At 36.8% G+C, this 16223-nt stretch overlaps 1 protein-coding gene across 2 annotated transcripts in view; it reads right to left on the bottom strand.

Annotated features, from left to right (window-relative positions):
- The window catches only part of Edil3 (EGF like and discoidin domains 3), a 395904-nt gene extending 380368 nt beyond the window's left edge, over positions 1–15536 (bottom strand). For both annotated transcript variants that reach the window (XM_077109390.1, XM_077109391.1), the window contains exon 1: positions 15470–15536. In XM_077109390.1, coding sequence (XP_076965505.1) covers positions 15470–15536 — 67 coding nt within the window. The remainder of the gene's footprint in view (positions 1–15469) is intronic.
- Positions 15537–16223: the final 687 nt, after the last annotated feature.

The following is a 16223-nucleotide window of genomic DNA, read 5'->3' as shown; positions in this document are numbered from 1 at the left end:
CCAGAGGAACTGAAATCAGAATGTTGAAGATATCTGCACTTCCTTGCTCACTGAAGCACTATTCACAAATTGCCAAGAAATGGAAACAGCCAAAACATTTATCAACCAGTGAACTGGATATCTTTATAACAGATTAAAAATGTGGTGCATGTACACCATGGATTAGTACTTAACATAAAAGTTGTGAATAAAAATATACTCTCCATAAAATAAAAAGGCAACCCAAAGAATAACAAAAATTTACTTAACTTATCTCTAATTCCTAGAACTCAGCAACAAAAGACAAACCTGATTTAAAAATGGACAAAGAATAGGCAGTTGTTGTGCCTCAGTGGTGGAGCACTTGCCTAGCATGTGTTTTGATGTGGGTTCTATCCTCAGCACCATATAAAAGTAATAAAAAAGTGAAAATATGAAAAAAATTATGATATTATTTAAAAAAATGGAAGAAGAATTTGAACAGAGATTTCTCCATAGAAGAAACACAAACTACCAATAAGTAGAGGGGGGAAAAAACAGCTTAGCATCACTAATAATCAGGAAAATGCAAATCACAATTAAAATGATTAAAATGAGATAATATGTCTTCACACCCATTAAGTGTGAATTGCAATTTGTTCATTTCTCTGTCTTGCTAAAATCAAAACAAAAAAATGAGTGCTGTAGAAGATGTAGAAAAATTAGTAAACTTCTTTACTGTTGGTGGAAATGTAAAATGATAAAGCTGCTCTATGTATAATGCTAAACTTCATTTTTAATTTCCAAAATATTAAAAACAGAATTAGTATAAGGCTCAGAACTCTGAGTATATACCACAGGAATAAGAAATATGGTCTCTGAGAGATACTTACAAAGTCAAGTTTATAGCAGTGTAATTCACAATAGGTAAAATTTGGAAGGAAACCAAAAGTCCAAGAATGTATGAATTGACAAGAAAAACATGGGATATTCATACAATGAAAGTCTGTCCCATCTTAAAATGGTAGTTTTAACAATGCTATAACATGAATGAACCTTGAGGACATAATGCTAAGTAAAGTAAGGTGCCATAAATAGACCAAAACTCTGATTTCACATATATGTAATACTTAGAGAAGTCAAAACCATAGAGCTAGAATGTGGAAGGATGGCTGCCAGGGGCTTAGGAGAAGGAAAAAAATGGGAAGGTATTGTTCTATAGGTATAAAATTTCAGTTCACAAGATGAAAATAGATATGAAGACGGATGGTGGTGATGTAAATACAACATTATGAATATATTCAACACCAAGAAACTATTTACCCAAACAGGGTTAATATAGTAATCCTAAGTTACATATAATTTACCACCATAAGAATTTTTTTAAAATAATCTATTATGATATGACCCATCTTATTATTAAGCATATTGTTTAGAAATATTTATTTAAACAGTACAGTTTTATTTATTTAATTACTTAACATACAGATAGCAGATGTCAGCACTATAACTTTTACCCAATGAGTATATACCTATCAGTTAAAAATATTAAAACCTTAAAGCAAAAAGAAGGAATTAATTGTCCATCTCCAAATTAAAAATAAATAAATAAATAAATTTTTTTAAAAAAGGACTTCCAGAGTTTTTTTCTTGTCACATTAAAAAAAAAAAAAAAAAAAAAAAAGGAAGCATTAGATTTCATGGGTTTTACTCTATAATCCTTTTCCTTTACAGACTTTTCCAGAAAGAAATGTCCTTTTAGAATTTTCAGAGTAGGTGTGGAAATCCCAGAATTTCTGGAGTCATAAAGCACATAAGTTGTGTTGGAACCACAGGAGCTTTTAAAGAAGGTAGAATATAGTTGCCTACAGGGGAATAATCAGCAGTGTGTGGTGACATACAGATGTCATTACACACAAAGCTCTAAATAGTGCTTTTTCCAGGGCTTTCCATTCCTGGGCATTCACAGTTCCAGGTGTTGTCTTCTCTCCTCTGCCAAGAACTTCTGTGTTTAGCAGGTGTGAGTTCATGGTGGGCTGGAGGGTGCAGGGAGAAGTCATGGCCAGAGGAAAGTTATTGCTGGTGGAGCTTATGGAGTGATTGTTGGGCACTGGGTCAATTAGCAGATCAAAACACTACCTGCAGCTCTTCCACCTGACAATCTAAAACACCACCAAGTGCTTTGATTATGTTGTACATACTTTTTTTGTTGACTCTAGTAATAAAACGACATTTTAAAGCATGTTGTTTATCTTCCACATACAACTATTTTATTCAAATTTGATACTTTAAGATAAAACCTAAATCTTCCTTATGAAATGTTCATAAATGAGATGGCTAGGGAAACATTAGACCATGTATTTATTCTGTTCTTGTAGTCTGCCACTACTAAAGCACATATTACTTTTTAAATATGTGTTTCTAACTATGATCCACAAGTCAATGCATCAGTGCCTCAAATAGATAAGAACTTGTTAAATAAGTAAAGGGATCTATCAAAGGAACATGCTTTTTAACCAGAATGTGTGTGTGTGTGTGTGTGTGTGTGTGTGCGCGCGCACGCGCACATTTATATATGAACATGGTTGTTTCTCCCTTAAGCATGCATACATAAATTAAGCAAACAAATACTGAGTGCCTACTAGTACCAACGTTTCCAGCTAGATATTCATTATGACACAAATTATTCTTTCTGCCCTTACAAAGCATATGGTCTACTGAACACACAATAGAAAATAAACAAGTAAATTAAAAGTGAATATAACTAAAAGTTTTGAAAAATATTCAATTTTTTCTTTTTATGTTTATATTAGTGCATTATAATTCTACATAGTGGTGGGGCTCATTGTGACATATTCATATATGCACATAATATAATTTGTTTCACTACATTCTCCAGTACTTCCCTTTCCCCTCCTCCCTTTCCTGTTTCCATTTCCATTTTGCTACTCTTCTAGTTTTCCTTTTATTTTTTATTTTTATTTTTATTGGTGAATTATAATTTTACATAAAAGTGAAAATCACTGAGATATATATATATATATATATATATATATATATATATATATGATAATTTGGCCAATTTTATTCCCCTGTTCTTTCCTTTCCCTTGCTTCCTCCTCCCCCTGATCTTTCTTCCTTCCTCCTCCCCCTGATCTTTCTTTCCTTTCCCTTCCTTCCTCCTCCCCCTGATCTATAGACTTCATTTCTATTTTTCGTGAAATCTTCTCCTTTTTTATTTTAACCTTCTACGTTGGACTGTTGACTTTGTGAATATGGCTTATTTCACTTGGCATAATGTTGTCCATGCAGTTCTATCTATTTACCAGCAAATGATATAATTTCTCCTTATGGTTGAGTAGAACTCCACTGTGTGTATATACTACATTTTTTCCATCAATTCTTCTGTTGATGAGAACCTAGGCTGTTTCCATATCTTAACTATTGTGAATTGAGCTACATTAACACAGGAATGCATATATCACTATACTATACTGATTTCAGTTCTTTTGGATAAATATTGAGGAGTGGAACAGCTAGGTCACATGGTGGCTACATTTTCAGTTTTTTTGAGGAATCTCTATTCTGATTTCCATAGTGAGTATACTAGTTTTCAGGCCTACTAACAATATATAGGTGCTCATTCTTTTTAAAACAATAGAGTGCTAGAGAATAATAGCAAGGGGTATATGGTTGTGTATACATGTGTGTGTGCACATGTGTGCATGTGTGCACACACTTCTGTTAAAGTGTACATTACTTAGGGAAGACAATCAGAGAGAGATTCTCTGAGGTTTTGCAGTTTAAGCTGAGGAATGAGCTTGGAGGAGAAAAATGGGAACATATGTGAGATAGTTAGAAATAGATACAGAAATAGAAAAAAAATCATATAGAAATAGATAAATTACAGTTTCCAGAAGATTATGAATACTTGGAAGACCTCAAGAAAGAATAACTAAGAAATAAAAAGTTAATGACGGTATATGCACATTGCGTTTTTTTATTTAGCAGATATGTACATGACATAAAAATAGCAATAAATAGCATAATGCCATTTGCAGGAAATGAAGATCTATGGTGGGAAAGCATGCATCATATAATAGTAACAACAAATATGCTAAATACAGAACGCCAAAACTTTAAGTAAAATTCTATTGAAGCCAAGTATAAAATAAAATTATGAATAAAAGCATGGCCTACCTATGCATTATTTAGCAAGGAATGACCCAATAAATAAAATTAAAGAAACAAATTAAGACATGTAGTTTCAAAATTAAAACACACACACCCACCTACCCACACATACACATTAATGTATGTAGGAATATTTTAAGGAAGCACATCCCTGGAATTCTCTGTTGAATTTTTGGCAAGCCTGTGGAATAAATATGTAGGCTACTTGGATGGATGCCAAGTGAAACAACTCAAATGATGAAAGGAATGGCTTACAAGGACAGATTAAAGGAAAAAAAAATAGATACAACTTCAGCATGTCAAAAACTAAAGAAGAAATATTATGGTTTACAAATATTTAAAACATGTAAATTTGAGGAAAAGAAATCATGTATACAAGGTTACACAGTTATGAGTATATTAAAAAGGAAAAATATATGTCCTTGGCAATGATGTTAATTGTTTTCCAGTAAGAACCATTTGGACAAATGATCCCAAAACAGGCAAGAATTAGGGCCACTCATCTAACATATTAGACGTTCTCAGTCCCCAGTAACTATGCTGACCTCAAAGTACATATTGGCCCATCTAAATGGGATAAAGTAGGTCAGGGCAGAACTGCAGAAACCTTCCTATCCCCCAGCTGAGCTTTAAATTTAGAAGGGATCCTTCTGTGGATTTGGGGCTTTTCTCTCTAATTGTGCTACAATGAAAATATTCCTGGATTTGGATCTATAAGACCTAGTTTTTAGTGCTGATAATGTATCCTGTTCTTAGTCTGAATCCTCCTCTGTCCGTGGGGATAATACCCCCTTAGGTTGTTATGAAGTTTAAAAGAGCTGCTGTATGAGAACATGCAGTGCGTCACTGTAAGTTAAGATTTGTCAACCATTATTATGAGTTTGATGTATCACAGGCTGAAGGACAAGGGCTGTGAAAGAGAAGAGTGCCTGGGACAAGGCTGTCAGTCATCGGGCTCTAATGGGACCATTTCTCCTCCAGGTCACTCTTTTGTCCTGCAGCCTTCTGAACTGGATACTGTTTTCTCTCTCTTAATCTCTAGATTTGAAATTGTGATGCTAAGTCCCTGTTCTTCAATGGGTATCATTTCCAGAACATTCTTCCTCCTTCCTCTCAAAAACACACACGTCTAATTTATGTCATATTTCTTTACTCCCCATATGCCTGCTTAAAATAATGACCCCTGATCTCAGTACCCCATCCCCTCAACTCTTCGAGGTTTCTATTCCTAGTTCAGCATTCCCCTCCAACACTTCTCCTGGCATGTTTTGTTTTTTGTTTTGTTTTTGTTGTTATTGTTGTTGGGTGTGGGTGTGTGTGAGAGAGAGATTTTAATACACTGATGATTTTCCCAACATCTGGTCATCCAGTGTCTTGACCCTTTTGTTGTAATCATTTTACCATCTACCCTCCCTCAGCCATAATTCCTACAGCGATACAGCCCAATTTATATTGCCAAATTTACAATTATAAAGCAACAGCTCCATAATGTCTGACTACCACTTCCTAAAGTACTAAATCCAACCTTTCAGTCCAGCCCCATTAGGACTTCCAGTCTATGGATTCTCTGTCTTTGATAGAACACCAATTATCTTAGTGTCAGGAACAGGAAAAGAATTTTGGAAAGTACCTGAGTTTGGGCTTTAATAAGGCAGACATAGAGAAGTCATTTGGTCACTGAACAACAACAACAAAAATGGATAAAAATAATGGATAAATCCATACATGGTCAACTACAGAGACTAGGAAGGAGATAAAAAAAGAAGTAATGACTGGAAATCAGAGTAGTGACCACAAATGGATTCAGTTGAGAATGAAGGGAAAGGAAAAATAAAAGACAGAAAATCTAGTAAGAGGTGGAAAATCTGAGACATTCAAAGTACTTATAGCTGAGTAATTTCATGTGATCAGAAATTCTAATGAATAATACTGCCAGAAGGAAATAGGGGAGGGAATCATTAGTGTTGGGAATTTCCAGGAAATTTATATCAGAACGTTAAAAAGCCAGAAGCATTAAGAATTATGTATAATCACCTCAAATTTTAAGGGAACAAATGACAAAGAAGAAACAAGGTTCTGAAGTCAGAAGTGAAGGATGTCATAAAGGTTAATAATGGGATCCAAGAAGAAAAGGAAGGCTTATATGCCAGTGGTCAGAAAGAAAGTGTTAATGTTAGATAAAGAAGCTCTTTGGAATAATTCTTGAAAAAACAACTAGTATTCCAATCCATCCTCTTCATCTCATGACTTCAAGAATTGAAAAAAAAAGTATAACTTATAATTATGTCAAGCAAAAATCATAGCAAAAAGGAGTGAAAAATGTTTGAAATGAGAACATGTAGATCCAGATTCAAACTCTATGAGCTCTTTAAATTCCAGAGTGTGTGTCTGTTTTGAATCTCAGGTTCCTTATCTGTAAAATCATATTAAAAACACCTTCTCTTCTTGTGTTCCCTAAAACAGAGGTGCAAGATACTTCTCAATTTTTTACTATCATTTTATTATTTTAAGGGATATACCCAATGGAGCACACTGAGGTCCATTTCAACTCTTAGCTACAAATGCATGGAAGAGGAGATTAATGAGGATGAAGTCATGTAGATGATATGATTTTTATTATTTTGCAAAATATTTAAAGTTATTAGCTTGTTTTTTAAGAAAAACTTCAGTTTTGTTTAAATAGTTTAAATAAACTAGAAAGCATAATATTCTACTTGATGTAGTTTGAGACTATTTGGTTCCTTTGTTTGGTTAATATTTCTTATGAGTTTATATGGAAATAAAATTAAATGAGGATGGAATATAAAGCAAATTAAATACTTTCATTAAGCTAGCAGAAATAACTTTGTTAACCTCTAAAATCACTGTATATTATATTATGTAACTGAAAATTGCAGAGAAACCATGCTCCTACACACCTTACTGAACAGCAATGGAAGAATTTAGAATGGCCAAATCCTAAAATACCAAAATGCATGATAAAAATCTTGTTAAAAGATTTTAAGGAAAATTTACTTCAAATCACTACCCAAGTGCTCGTCTTCTATCTCCCTCAGTATTCTCACTAGTGATACATTCTGACAGACACACCATGTTTTGCTGAATAAAATCAGCATATTCTTTCATTTGTAAATCTGAAAAATGCTAAGACACCTTATCAACTTAAATTTTGAATTTCAAATAATTTAAGAATTCAAATGATTTCCCCTTCCAAAATAATTACTAGTTAAATAATGGTTGAATGTGATTTGTATGTTTCACAATATTAATATTTAACAAGGTCTCTCCATTATATACAGAATGTTTCACTACTGGAGACAGTGTCATTTAGTATGTAAAAGGGGAGACTCTGGATTCAAATTTGATTCTAATGCATAAGCTCCTTTGTAGCTCTGAAAGTTATTATCATGAAAATCATTAAACATCTCTGTATCTCCATTTTCTCATTCACTTGTCAATCATAATAGTACCTGTGTAGTAAAATTAGAGATCATAATGAGAACAGTGAAACATACAGTATGTACTTAGTACAAGTTAGACTTATTTGCTGTACTTAAGAAAGCTATCAGAATGAATGTCTCTTGTTAATTTGTCTATCAAGACATTTATGCTGACATGATGTCAGGCTTCAAGTAAAGGGAAGGAAGAAAAGAGAAACAGGATTATGTTTTTAAGTCAAAATTAAAGTTAGGCAGAAGTGTCAGAACCTTGTATCAAAGGAATCTATCATTGAAAAGAAGCTTTTCTTTTAATTGAAGATTCGTGATAAACAAAAAGCGCTCTATATTCTACATTACATATTTATCAATAATCTCGCAGAAGCATTTAGGAGTACTTTCAAAGTAGGTTCATTCTACAACACAGAGAGTAAGAAATGGTTATGTAAGAGAGTGAGAAACAAAGCTTTTAAAGTTTTTGAATCTGCTTTTGACCTATTTTTATATGTGTGTGTGTGTGTGTGTGTGTGTGTGTGTGTGTATCACACTGCTGTTGAAAATGTGCAAGTACTTCCTAAGCAACACTCATGTGTGTGAAGTGGGTGGATTGTTCCACTAAGTTCAACATATATTCATTGTTTGGATTTTTACTACTGTTGTTTGGTTTTGTTGTTTGTTTTGCCCAGCTTTATGTTAAGCCCTGCCTCTGTAAAAAGCAAAAAATATTAAACAAGAACTTGAAATATAAATATCAAAGCCTTATGGATGGTAATTTGGTTTTTGTTTTTATGTATAAAAATTCCAAAATGTTAGGGTTTATAATATGTAAGTTAAACCATAGGAAGAAAAAGATAAATGCACAAGCAAAAAAGTCATGTGCATAAAATTAGAGTACATGTACACTTAGAAAAATGTGATGGGAGAGGGTAACATGGATGTCAGGACAGGCAGAAGAGGTATAGCTGCAGGTGGAAGGTTGTTGTAAATTAGAGGTTCACATTTGTTTGTTTTATTTCAAATAAAAACATTCTCCAATGTGCCCAATTGACTGTTCTGGATTTGTCTGCTGAAGGGTCATGAGCCCAGGTTACCTCAGCTAACCTCTGGTGTCAGTAGACTCTAAATGGTCATCCAGACCTAGGACTTAGAGGATTATTTTGCATTTTCAAAATAAACTACTTTGTCAAATGTCACGCATAAACCCTAAGGAATGCATGGTGGGCTAAACCCATTTAAAGATTACCTTCACATCAAGCACAGTATCATCTAACACGAGAGTTGGATTTATGAAATATTATATCATATTAAATTACTTTAAAATAGATGAATCAGTTTGTACAGATTGGTTTTAGAAAAGAGAAAAAGTAAAGCCAAGTAAATCTTCTTTCACCATAGTAACAATCACATTTTAAAGTGCTTTAGTGCTTAAAACACCTTCACCTAGTTTCTTGAACATAAATCTTCCATTCTACTTCATGCACCATAAATCTTCTGTTGAACAAATCTTACAGTTACAATCAATGCAATAATGCATATTAAAAAACCAAAATAGCAGTGTTCTCTTCTAAAATATAACCAAATAATTGCATGATATCTTATATGATTTATGAGGTGTACCTCTTTTCTAGATGCTAAATACTATGTCTCATAACACCTTCATTTCATAACTTAGAGTAAAAGAAATAAAAATGTATGCTGTCTTTACTGGCATGATGGGCCAAGTGGCTAAAAATTAATTTCTCAGATTTCTAACTCTTTCATCATAAACAGGTTTACAAGCTTAAATATTTTTGATAAAATATCTTCTCAATAATATCATTGCCTTGGTATACTGAAACATGATGAACATATAGCATGCAGATAGTGTTTCTCTAGGATGCAAGAGCAATGTTTGTATCAATTACTATACTGTTCTCTCATAGAGGGATACTTTGAAGTCTGTACAACCTCCACCACACACACCCTAAATGTCCCCAGTTTCTTACACTGAAAAGTATTACTGTCCTCTTCATCAAACAGCTGGCATGTTTTATTGTTCCAAATAAGTCTGACCTATTATATCATATACCTTTAATTTCCTGGATACAGGTTACAGACAATGCAAAACCGTGAAAGCCAAGATAAATAGACTATTCTACAATGAATAATCGAAAGCCTAAATGTGACATCTATTTTAGGTGGTCAGGAGTTTTTGATACTTTCTTCTAGATTTTAGATTCCCATCCATGTGTTATATGAATGAAGTTGTGAGGCAAGTGATTTCTACACTGAAGGGTGAAGATAAATTACTACCCATTTGATAACTTTAGTGAGGGCAATTTGATAAAATCAAGGTGGAAAACTTAGAGTTGTTCCTTAGTTCCAATTCCATTTTATTTTCATTTATAAATCTTTGAATTTAGTAGGTGGGCTTTAAATGATAATCTTCATTTTTTTTTCTACCAAAAAGTAAAAAGTGCAGATTTGACAATGTTTTGTAGATTTTCAAGTTTTGAATAATGACAACAGAATACTATACAGTTTTATAGTGAATGTGCTCTAGTTGCTATCTAGCAAGAAAATGAAAGAAGGAAAAAGAGAGAGGGGTTTTGTTTTTGTTTTTGTTTTTAAGTTCAAGAAGACTTTTAACACAGACAGGATGCCACTGGAAACAGGTCATTTATACATCAGTGACTATGTTATAACCAGAGCTGTATGCATTGCCTCATGCCTGTAATACCAGGGGTTTAAGAGGCTGAGACAGATGGATCACAAGTTCAAAGCCAGCCTCAGCAACTGGGTGAGGTTCTAAGGAACTTAGCAAGACTCTCCCTCTAAATAATAAATAAATAAATAAGCAACAAAGGGCTGGGGATATGGCTCAGTGGTTAAGTGCCCCTGTGTCTAGTCCCTGGTCAAAGAAAAAAAAAAAAACTGCTAGCAAGATTGTAAATGTAAATATACCACTAAGGGTTATATCAGCAGATATGGATGTGAGAAGTAATGTTGATAAGAGTCAATTTAAAAAAACGACTTCAAGTCACTGAAAGAGTCTGGTACACAATATGCACATATATAATCTATATTTAGCATATATGGATTAATAACTACTTAAAATTGATAATAACAAAGATTTATTTCTCACATCACATTTAGTCTCTTTTGGTAACATGACTTATGTTATTCCGATACTTGTCCTTTCCAGGAAATACACTTTACCATCACAACAGAAAAGAACAAATATAAGCACTCATCTCTTTGCATTGAGGGACATCAAAAATATAGGGGAACCTTAAGAGTAAGTATGAAGAGTAAGGTTAGAAAATATGCTAGAAATTTAAGTCATAATTTTTTTTTTTTTTTTTACCAAATACCTGATAGACTTATGTGTTCATCCTTGAACTACAGTCAGGAAACATCTGAAAACAATGGTTCAAACCTAAGGGTGAATTTGGTAGTCTGTGGCACAGCAATTCTTTTTCAGCTTAAAATTCTATGGTACAGGCACTAGCTTCTTACAAGACCCTTCCTCTCCTTCTCTAGGACAACTGAAAACTCATACATCAGTTTCATAGAAGGTCATTTTATGGGAATTTGTAAATTAGCATTTACTCTCTACTTCTTTTTAGTTTTTATTTTTTCCATCTTTCTTTAAAAGATCTCTATTGAATATCCTGACACCTGCTGGTGAGGGCATGGTTAATTCCAGTATTGTTCCCTTCAACAACTCTCTAAAAGCAAAGATTTAAAGAATTTTATAGGTATTTTTAGTGTCAGTTAAGCCCTAATTTATTCAGTTTAAGTAATATTAGTCTTACAAAGAAAGTCATGAGAAATACTTTAATAGTTGCTCTACTTTATTTGTGCAGCCACATGACTTTGTCCATAAATGCATATTTTCTTTGACTAACACAAAAATATTATAATCATCACATGGATTATGATAAAAGAACAAAAACAAGAACAAATGTGCTAAGCATCTTCTTTTAAACACAAATAAGAATTTAATAATAGGAATGGCTTGGCTTTGGTTTTCTACCTTTTTTTTTTTCATACTAATGCCAGTTTTCAAACTACTTAGCAAATAAAAAGAGTAAACTGATTAGCTGTGATAGAAGCCATACTAATTAAATATTTGTAAAATTTGCTATTTTTTACTCAGTACCTTCTCATTATGATTTACTTCTGGCTTGAACTGAGTTCTGAAGCCTGCACTTCTTTTTTTTTTTTTTTTTTTTTGGCAAGGATTCAATAAAACTGCTACATCATAAATCATACTCAAAGCCCCTGCACCTGCGAGTATGCAGCAAACAACAAATATGAGAATTACTTTCTTAGGCTTTAAGGAAACTCAAATGAGAGAGTTTCTAAAAAAATAAACACTAATACGCTCCATAGCATTATTTAAAACTCTTCAAAGGATGAAACACCTAAGAATAAATAATCTAATTAAAATATTGATCTTAAAATCAAGGAATTTAAGAGTTGAGTACTAATATAGCTGTTAAAAACTATGAAATATATTTTATAATGGTATTGAGTAATCATGCTATTTTATTTTAGTCATGTAAATTTATTCCTTTATGTTGCTGTAATTTTGTAAGAAGGAAAAAATCACATGTATTCAGAAAGAAAAGCAAACTTTCTTAAAATATTTATTTAAAGCATTTTAGATCTGAATACATGATTTATGTGAACATTTACCTGAAGATATTTGCTAAAAAATACAAGAGAGTTTTAATTTAAGGAAATGTTCAGAAGTGCAATACATTTGCATCTCTGGGGAAATCTTTGCAACTTCAAGACCATATAAGGAAGAACAGACCACTTCAATGTTTTCACCATCATTTTTATTATTATAAGTGTTATTCCAAAGTCATATAATCTTAAAACAAAATATATTTTAATTCTAAGAAAACATTAGAGAAATAATCAGAAAAACTTTTTCAGGACGGAAGGAAAAACTTATTGTACCATGACAATGTAAGGCATAGCCAGATTTTGCATCTGTGACAAACTACCACAGCAGTATACTTCATTTTCAGATTATTCTTAATTGAACATTTCAAAAGTGTCTTTAAATATTTCAGCTTGAGTCTGAAATTAGTATTTATTTTTAAAGTATAAAGTTAGTGGTCATGCTAATTACGAAATGAAGGCAGGAATGTGTAATAATAACAGAAACCTGTTATTTCAGCATAAATATTGATAATACTATATAAATATATAGTATTACATGGAGTAAGACTGTTAAGTTATTAATTTATCCTTATGTAGAATTAACTAAAAATCACCATTAATTAAAAACAGAAATGCAATGTCAATGATTCATAGTATTTAGGACATGTCTAGACATTTTTAGATAGTGCCATTTGCTTAAAGACTTCAGGCACAAAACTGCATGCAGGCAGTGAGGGACAGATTGCATAAGATGTCACGTGATTGCTGCAACTGTATGCATGTTATTGAATTTTTTAAAGCAAACCCATAATGATGAATAATTTAGGAGTTAATAAAATATTCAATCTGACTGATCCATTGGTTTAATTTTAAAATAAAGACAACTAATAAAAGGAGTTGCATACCCTTATCATATCCCATGCATTAATGCACAGCACACACAGAGGGAAACACCAATTCCTATAAAGCATTAAATACATTAGATATATGGTATGGTGTGTGGCAAGAGGAACAGTCTCAGTGTAAGCACTGTTTTCAATAAGTTTGCCCAAAGTTTAATTGTGTAGAGCTTTCAGACAAGCTGTACTCTGCCTTCTGCAGAGCTGAGAGAGAGGGAAAACAGAGAGAGAGGATGAGTTTTTACAGAAAGAGCTGGAATAAAATGGCCAGTTCTTTCCTAAAGCCCTCTTCTCCTCTGCCCCACAGACAGGCTGAAAAAATAAATCTGAAGAATATGGAGTATAAAGCCGCCCCAGAACTTTCTATGAGAACCAAAATGGAAAGCCTAGCTTGACTGATAGAGTAAGTTGTGCCCTCAGCGTGGGTATCTTTAGCAGACAGAGTTCCCAGCAGCCAGATTTACCATGCCCCAGGGCTTCTGTCACTAGACCTGGAGAAACAAGAGTGGCCAAACATGCTATATGCACTTTCTCCTCTTCTGTCCCCGCTGCTATCCACTTTGGAGCGGGAACAGAAGGTGGAGGCACTAGTTGGGTGTAGATGCATGTGAGTGGGTGAATGTGTTCGTGTTTGGGTAGGAACAGAGGCGGGGAAGGAAGGAGGAGAGGGGAGTGCCTGCAGTTCTTCCCTTTCCCTTCTTGCTAAGGATCAAAGTGCAAAAGGAATCCAGAGGGGAAATGAAGGAAAAATAAAGGCAATGAGGGCACTTATCTTTTTCTTAATGCTGGGGAATCATCCGAGCACCTATGAAACCATTTCCATTCTTTAACCTTCAGTGGAACGGATGTCGCTGCCGGATAACTAGAAGGACACTTTGGTAAACACAGTCTAGGCATACACCTACATACACGCCCGCGGGCTGGGAAAAATAGCCACATTCTGGGGGAGGGAAGGAGACCAAAGCAAAGCGCGGCCATGGATCTCTACTATTGGGGATGAGAGGGCATCTGGCCAGCAACATTCGACTTCTTAGGCAAAACAGTCAGTCACTCAGGAGTCCATCCTCTGAAACAGATAGATGAGTGCATGGATGGATGGTGTAGAATATTCATGCAGTGTCTAATCTTAAATGAATTCCAGTCAACGCATTTTTAAATCCAACTACATTTTTTTTTTTTTTTTTTTTTAGAAGCACAGCGTTTTGAGACCCTATAGTGTACTCGGCTGGCTCTCCACTTGAAGCTGTCTGCAGAGGATTCTATTACCCGCGGATCCCTTTGAAGGGGCTTCCCTTATCCGTGAGCGCAGGAGGGGCATAGATCCCCAATACAGCCCTTAGAGTCTCTGCCGCTGCACCAAGCGCCTTCCTGACGCCTACACAGCCCCTGCCAGCGGCGAGACCTAGGTCTGGATCAAGATTTGCATTGACCAGCCACCACTCTATGAGGACCTGAAAGTCACCTAAACATCTCCATAGGAGACTCCTCGAAGTCTTGAATATTTTTTAAAGGCTGTTTTGTTTTCCTTCTTTTTTTTTTTTTTTTTCCATGCAAGTCATGGAAAGAGCGACCAGACCAGCTCTTGCAACTTTTCTGCTCCTGGGCTGGGGGCGCGAAGGTTGACTCGCACCGCAGGATTCTATTACCCAGAGTTACGCTCCTACCTAGAGGTAGTACAGAGCAAAGCTCCAGGCCCCTGGGGTTAGAAGACGGGCGGGTTGTTGTAATCAATGCCATGCGTCAGGAAAGGGTCGGTGAGAGAAAGCCGGTGACCTACCAGACCCCTCTCCACCTCACCCGCGGCCAAAACTCCCAGTGCCGGTTCCGGGTTAACAAATGGCTCAGCCTGGGCCCTGTGCCAGAGCACCGCACGCCAAGGACCGACCGCCCTGCGGTTCTCTAGCCTCTTCCCGCATCAACTAGACGACACCCTGGCGCCCTTGTCTCCCTGGCTTCGGCCCCTACGAAAGCCCCGCCCGGCTTCCACAGCCAGAATCAGGGGCACTTGCTAGTGAAGGATCGCTGGGCGACCCAGTAGCAGGATCGCTGGTGCCGGGGAACGCCGTCATCTTCCCACCACCTTTCCCCCTCCGTCTTCGTCTTTCCTAGATCGCACCTTTCTTCCTATTCAGCCCGGAACACTCTGCTCGGACTTTGCTAGCACTTTTCCAGGGCACCCAGGGCGCGCCGCCTCTTCCGCGCCGCCCGCAGCGCTCGCTACCGGTGGCACGCACCGAGGACAGCCCGAGGGCCCCTGCGGAGCATTTCCCTGGGGATTCCCCTCCCGTCCCGCATCCAGCGATCCGGGCCCCGCCGCCTCACCTTTGCCGAACTGGGGGACACCGAGGCTGAGCCCAACCAAGAGCCAGGTGAAAACCGAGCGCTTCATGATCCGGTCTTCCGGACGTGACCCTGGCTGGTCAGGGGTCGTCTCGGAGAGCAGTGAAGCCGAGGTGGCACCGCAGGTCAGCAGTAGACTCCGCCCCTGTTAGAGAATTCAAGAAGATGTCTTCTTCCCGCAGCGCTTTCTTAAACAAATTCTTGGAGAGGGCGAGAAAGAGTGGTGGCCACCAAGAGGAACGTTTCCTCCCCCTTTTTCCTGCGCTCAGGCGCGCGGAGGTGGGTGAGCTCCCTGGAAGCGCTGGCGGGCTCTGCCCTCTGCTGCGGGTGGGTCCTGGCCGAGGTTCGGCGGGCGGGGCGGGGCGCGGACTCCCGTGGTGGCTCCGGGTCTCCAGCGCGGGCGGGCGGACCCGCGGGCCGTGGAGAGGACTGTGCGCTAAGCTCGCGCTGTTAACGCCGCCGCGGCTGCGGGGCTTCTGACTTGGAGAACAATGAAGCGTGAGCTGGAGGGGAGCGAGCCGGCGCCCGGGAGCGCAGTGTGTACAAACAGAGGCGGCGTGCGTGTGAGCCTGAGCCTGGCAGGCGCGCTCCCTGCTCCCTTGGCGCCTGCCCCCCTCCCCGCCCTCTCTCTTATTCCCTACCGCGTTCTCCCCCACGTCTCTCTTTTTTTCCTTCTTTCCCCCTCCCCCTTTGAGGTGGCTCCTTCTGCTGGAAGAGAAAAGGGAGACAGCCGCAG

The sequence above is a fragment of the Callospermophilus lateralis genome, chromosome 5, assembly GCF_048772815.1.
Source record: "Callospermophilus lateralis isolate mCalLat2 chromosome 5, mCalLat2.hap1, whole genome shotgun sequence".
Taxonomy (NCBI): domain Eukaryota; kingdom Metazoa; phylum Chordata; class Mammalia; order Rodentia; family Sciuridae; genus Callospermophilus; species Callospermophilus lateralis.
This window is presented reverse-complemented; position numbering and strand designations above follow the sequence as displayed.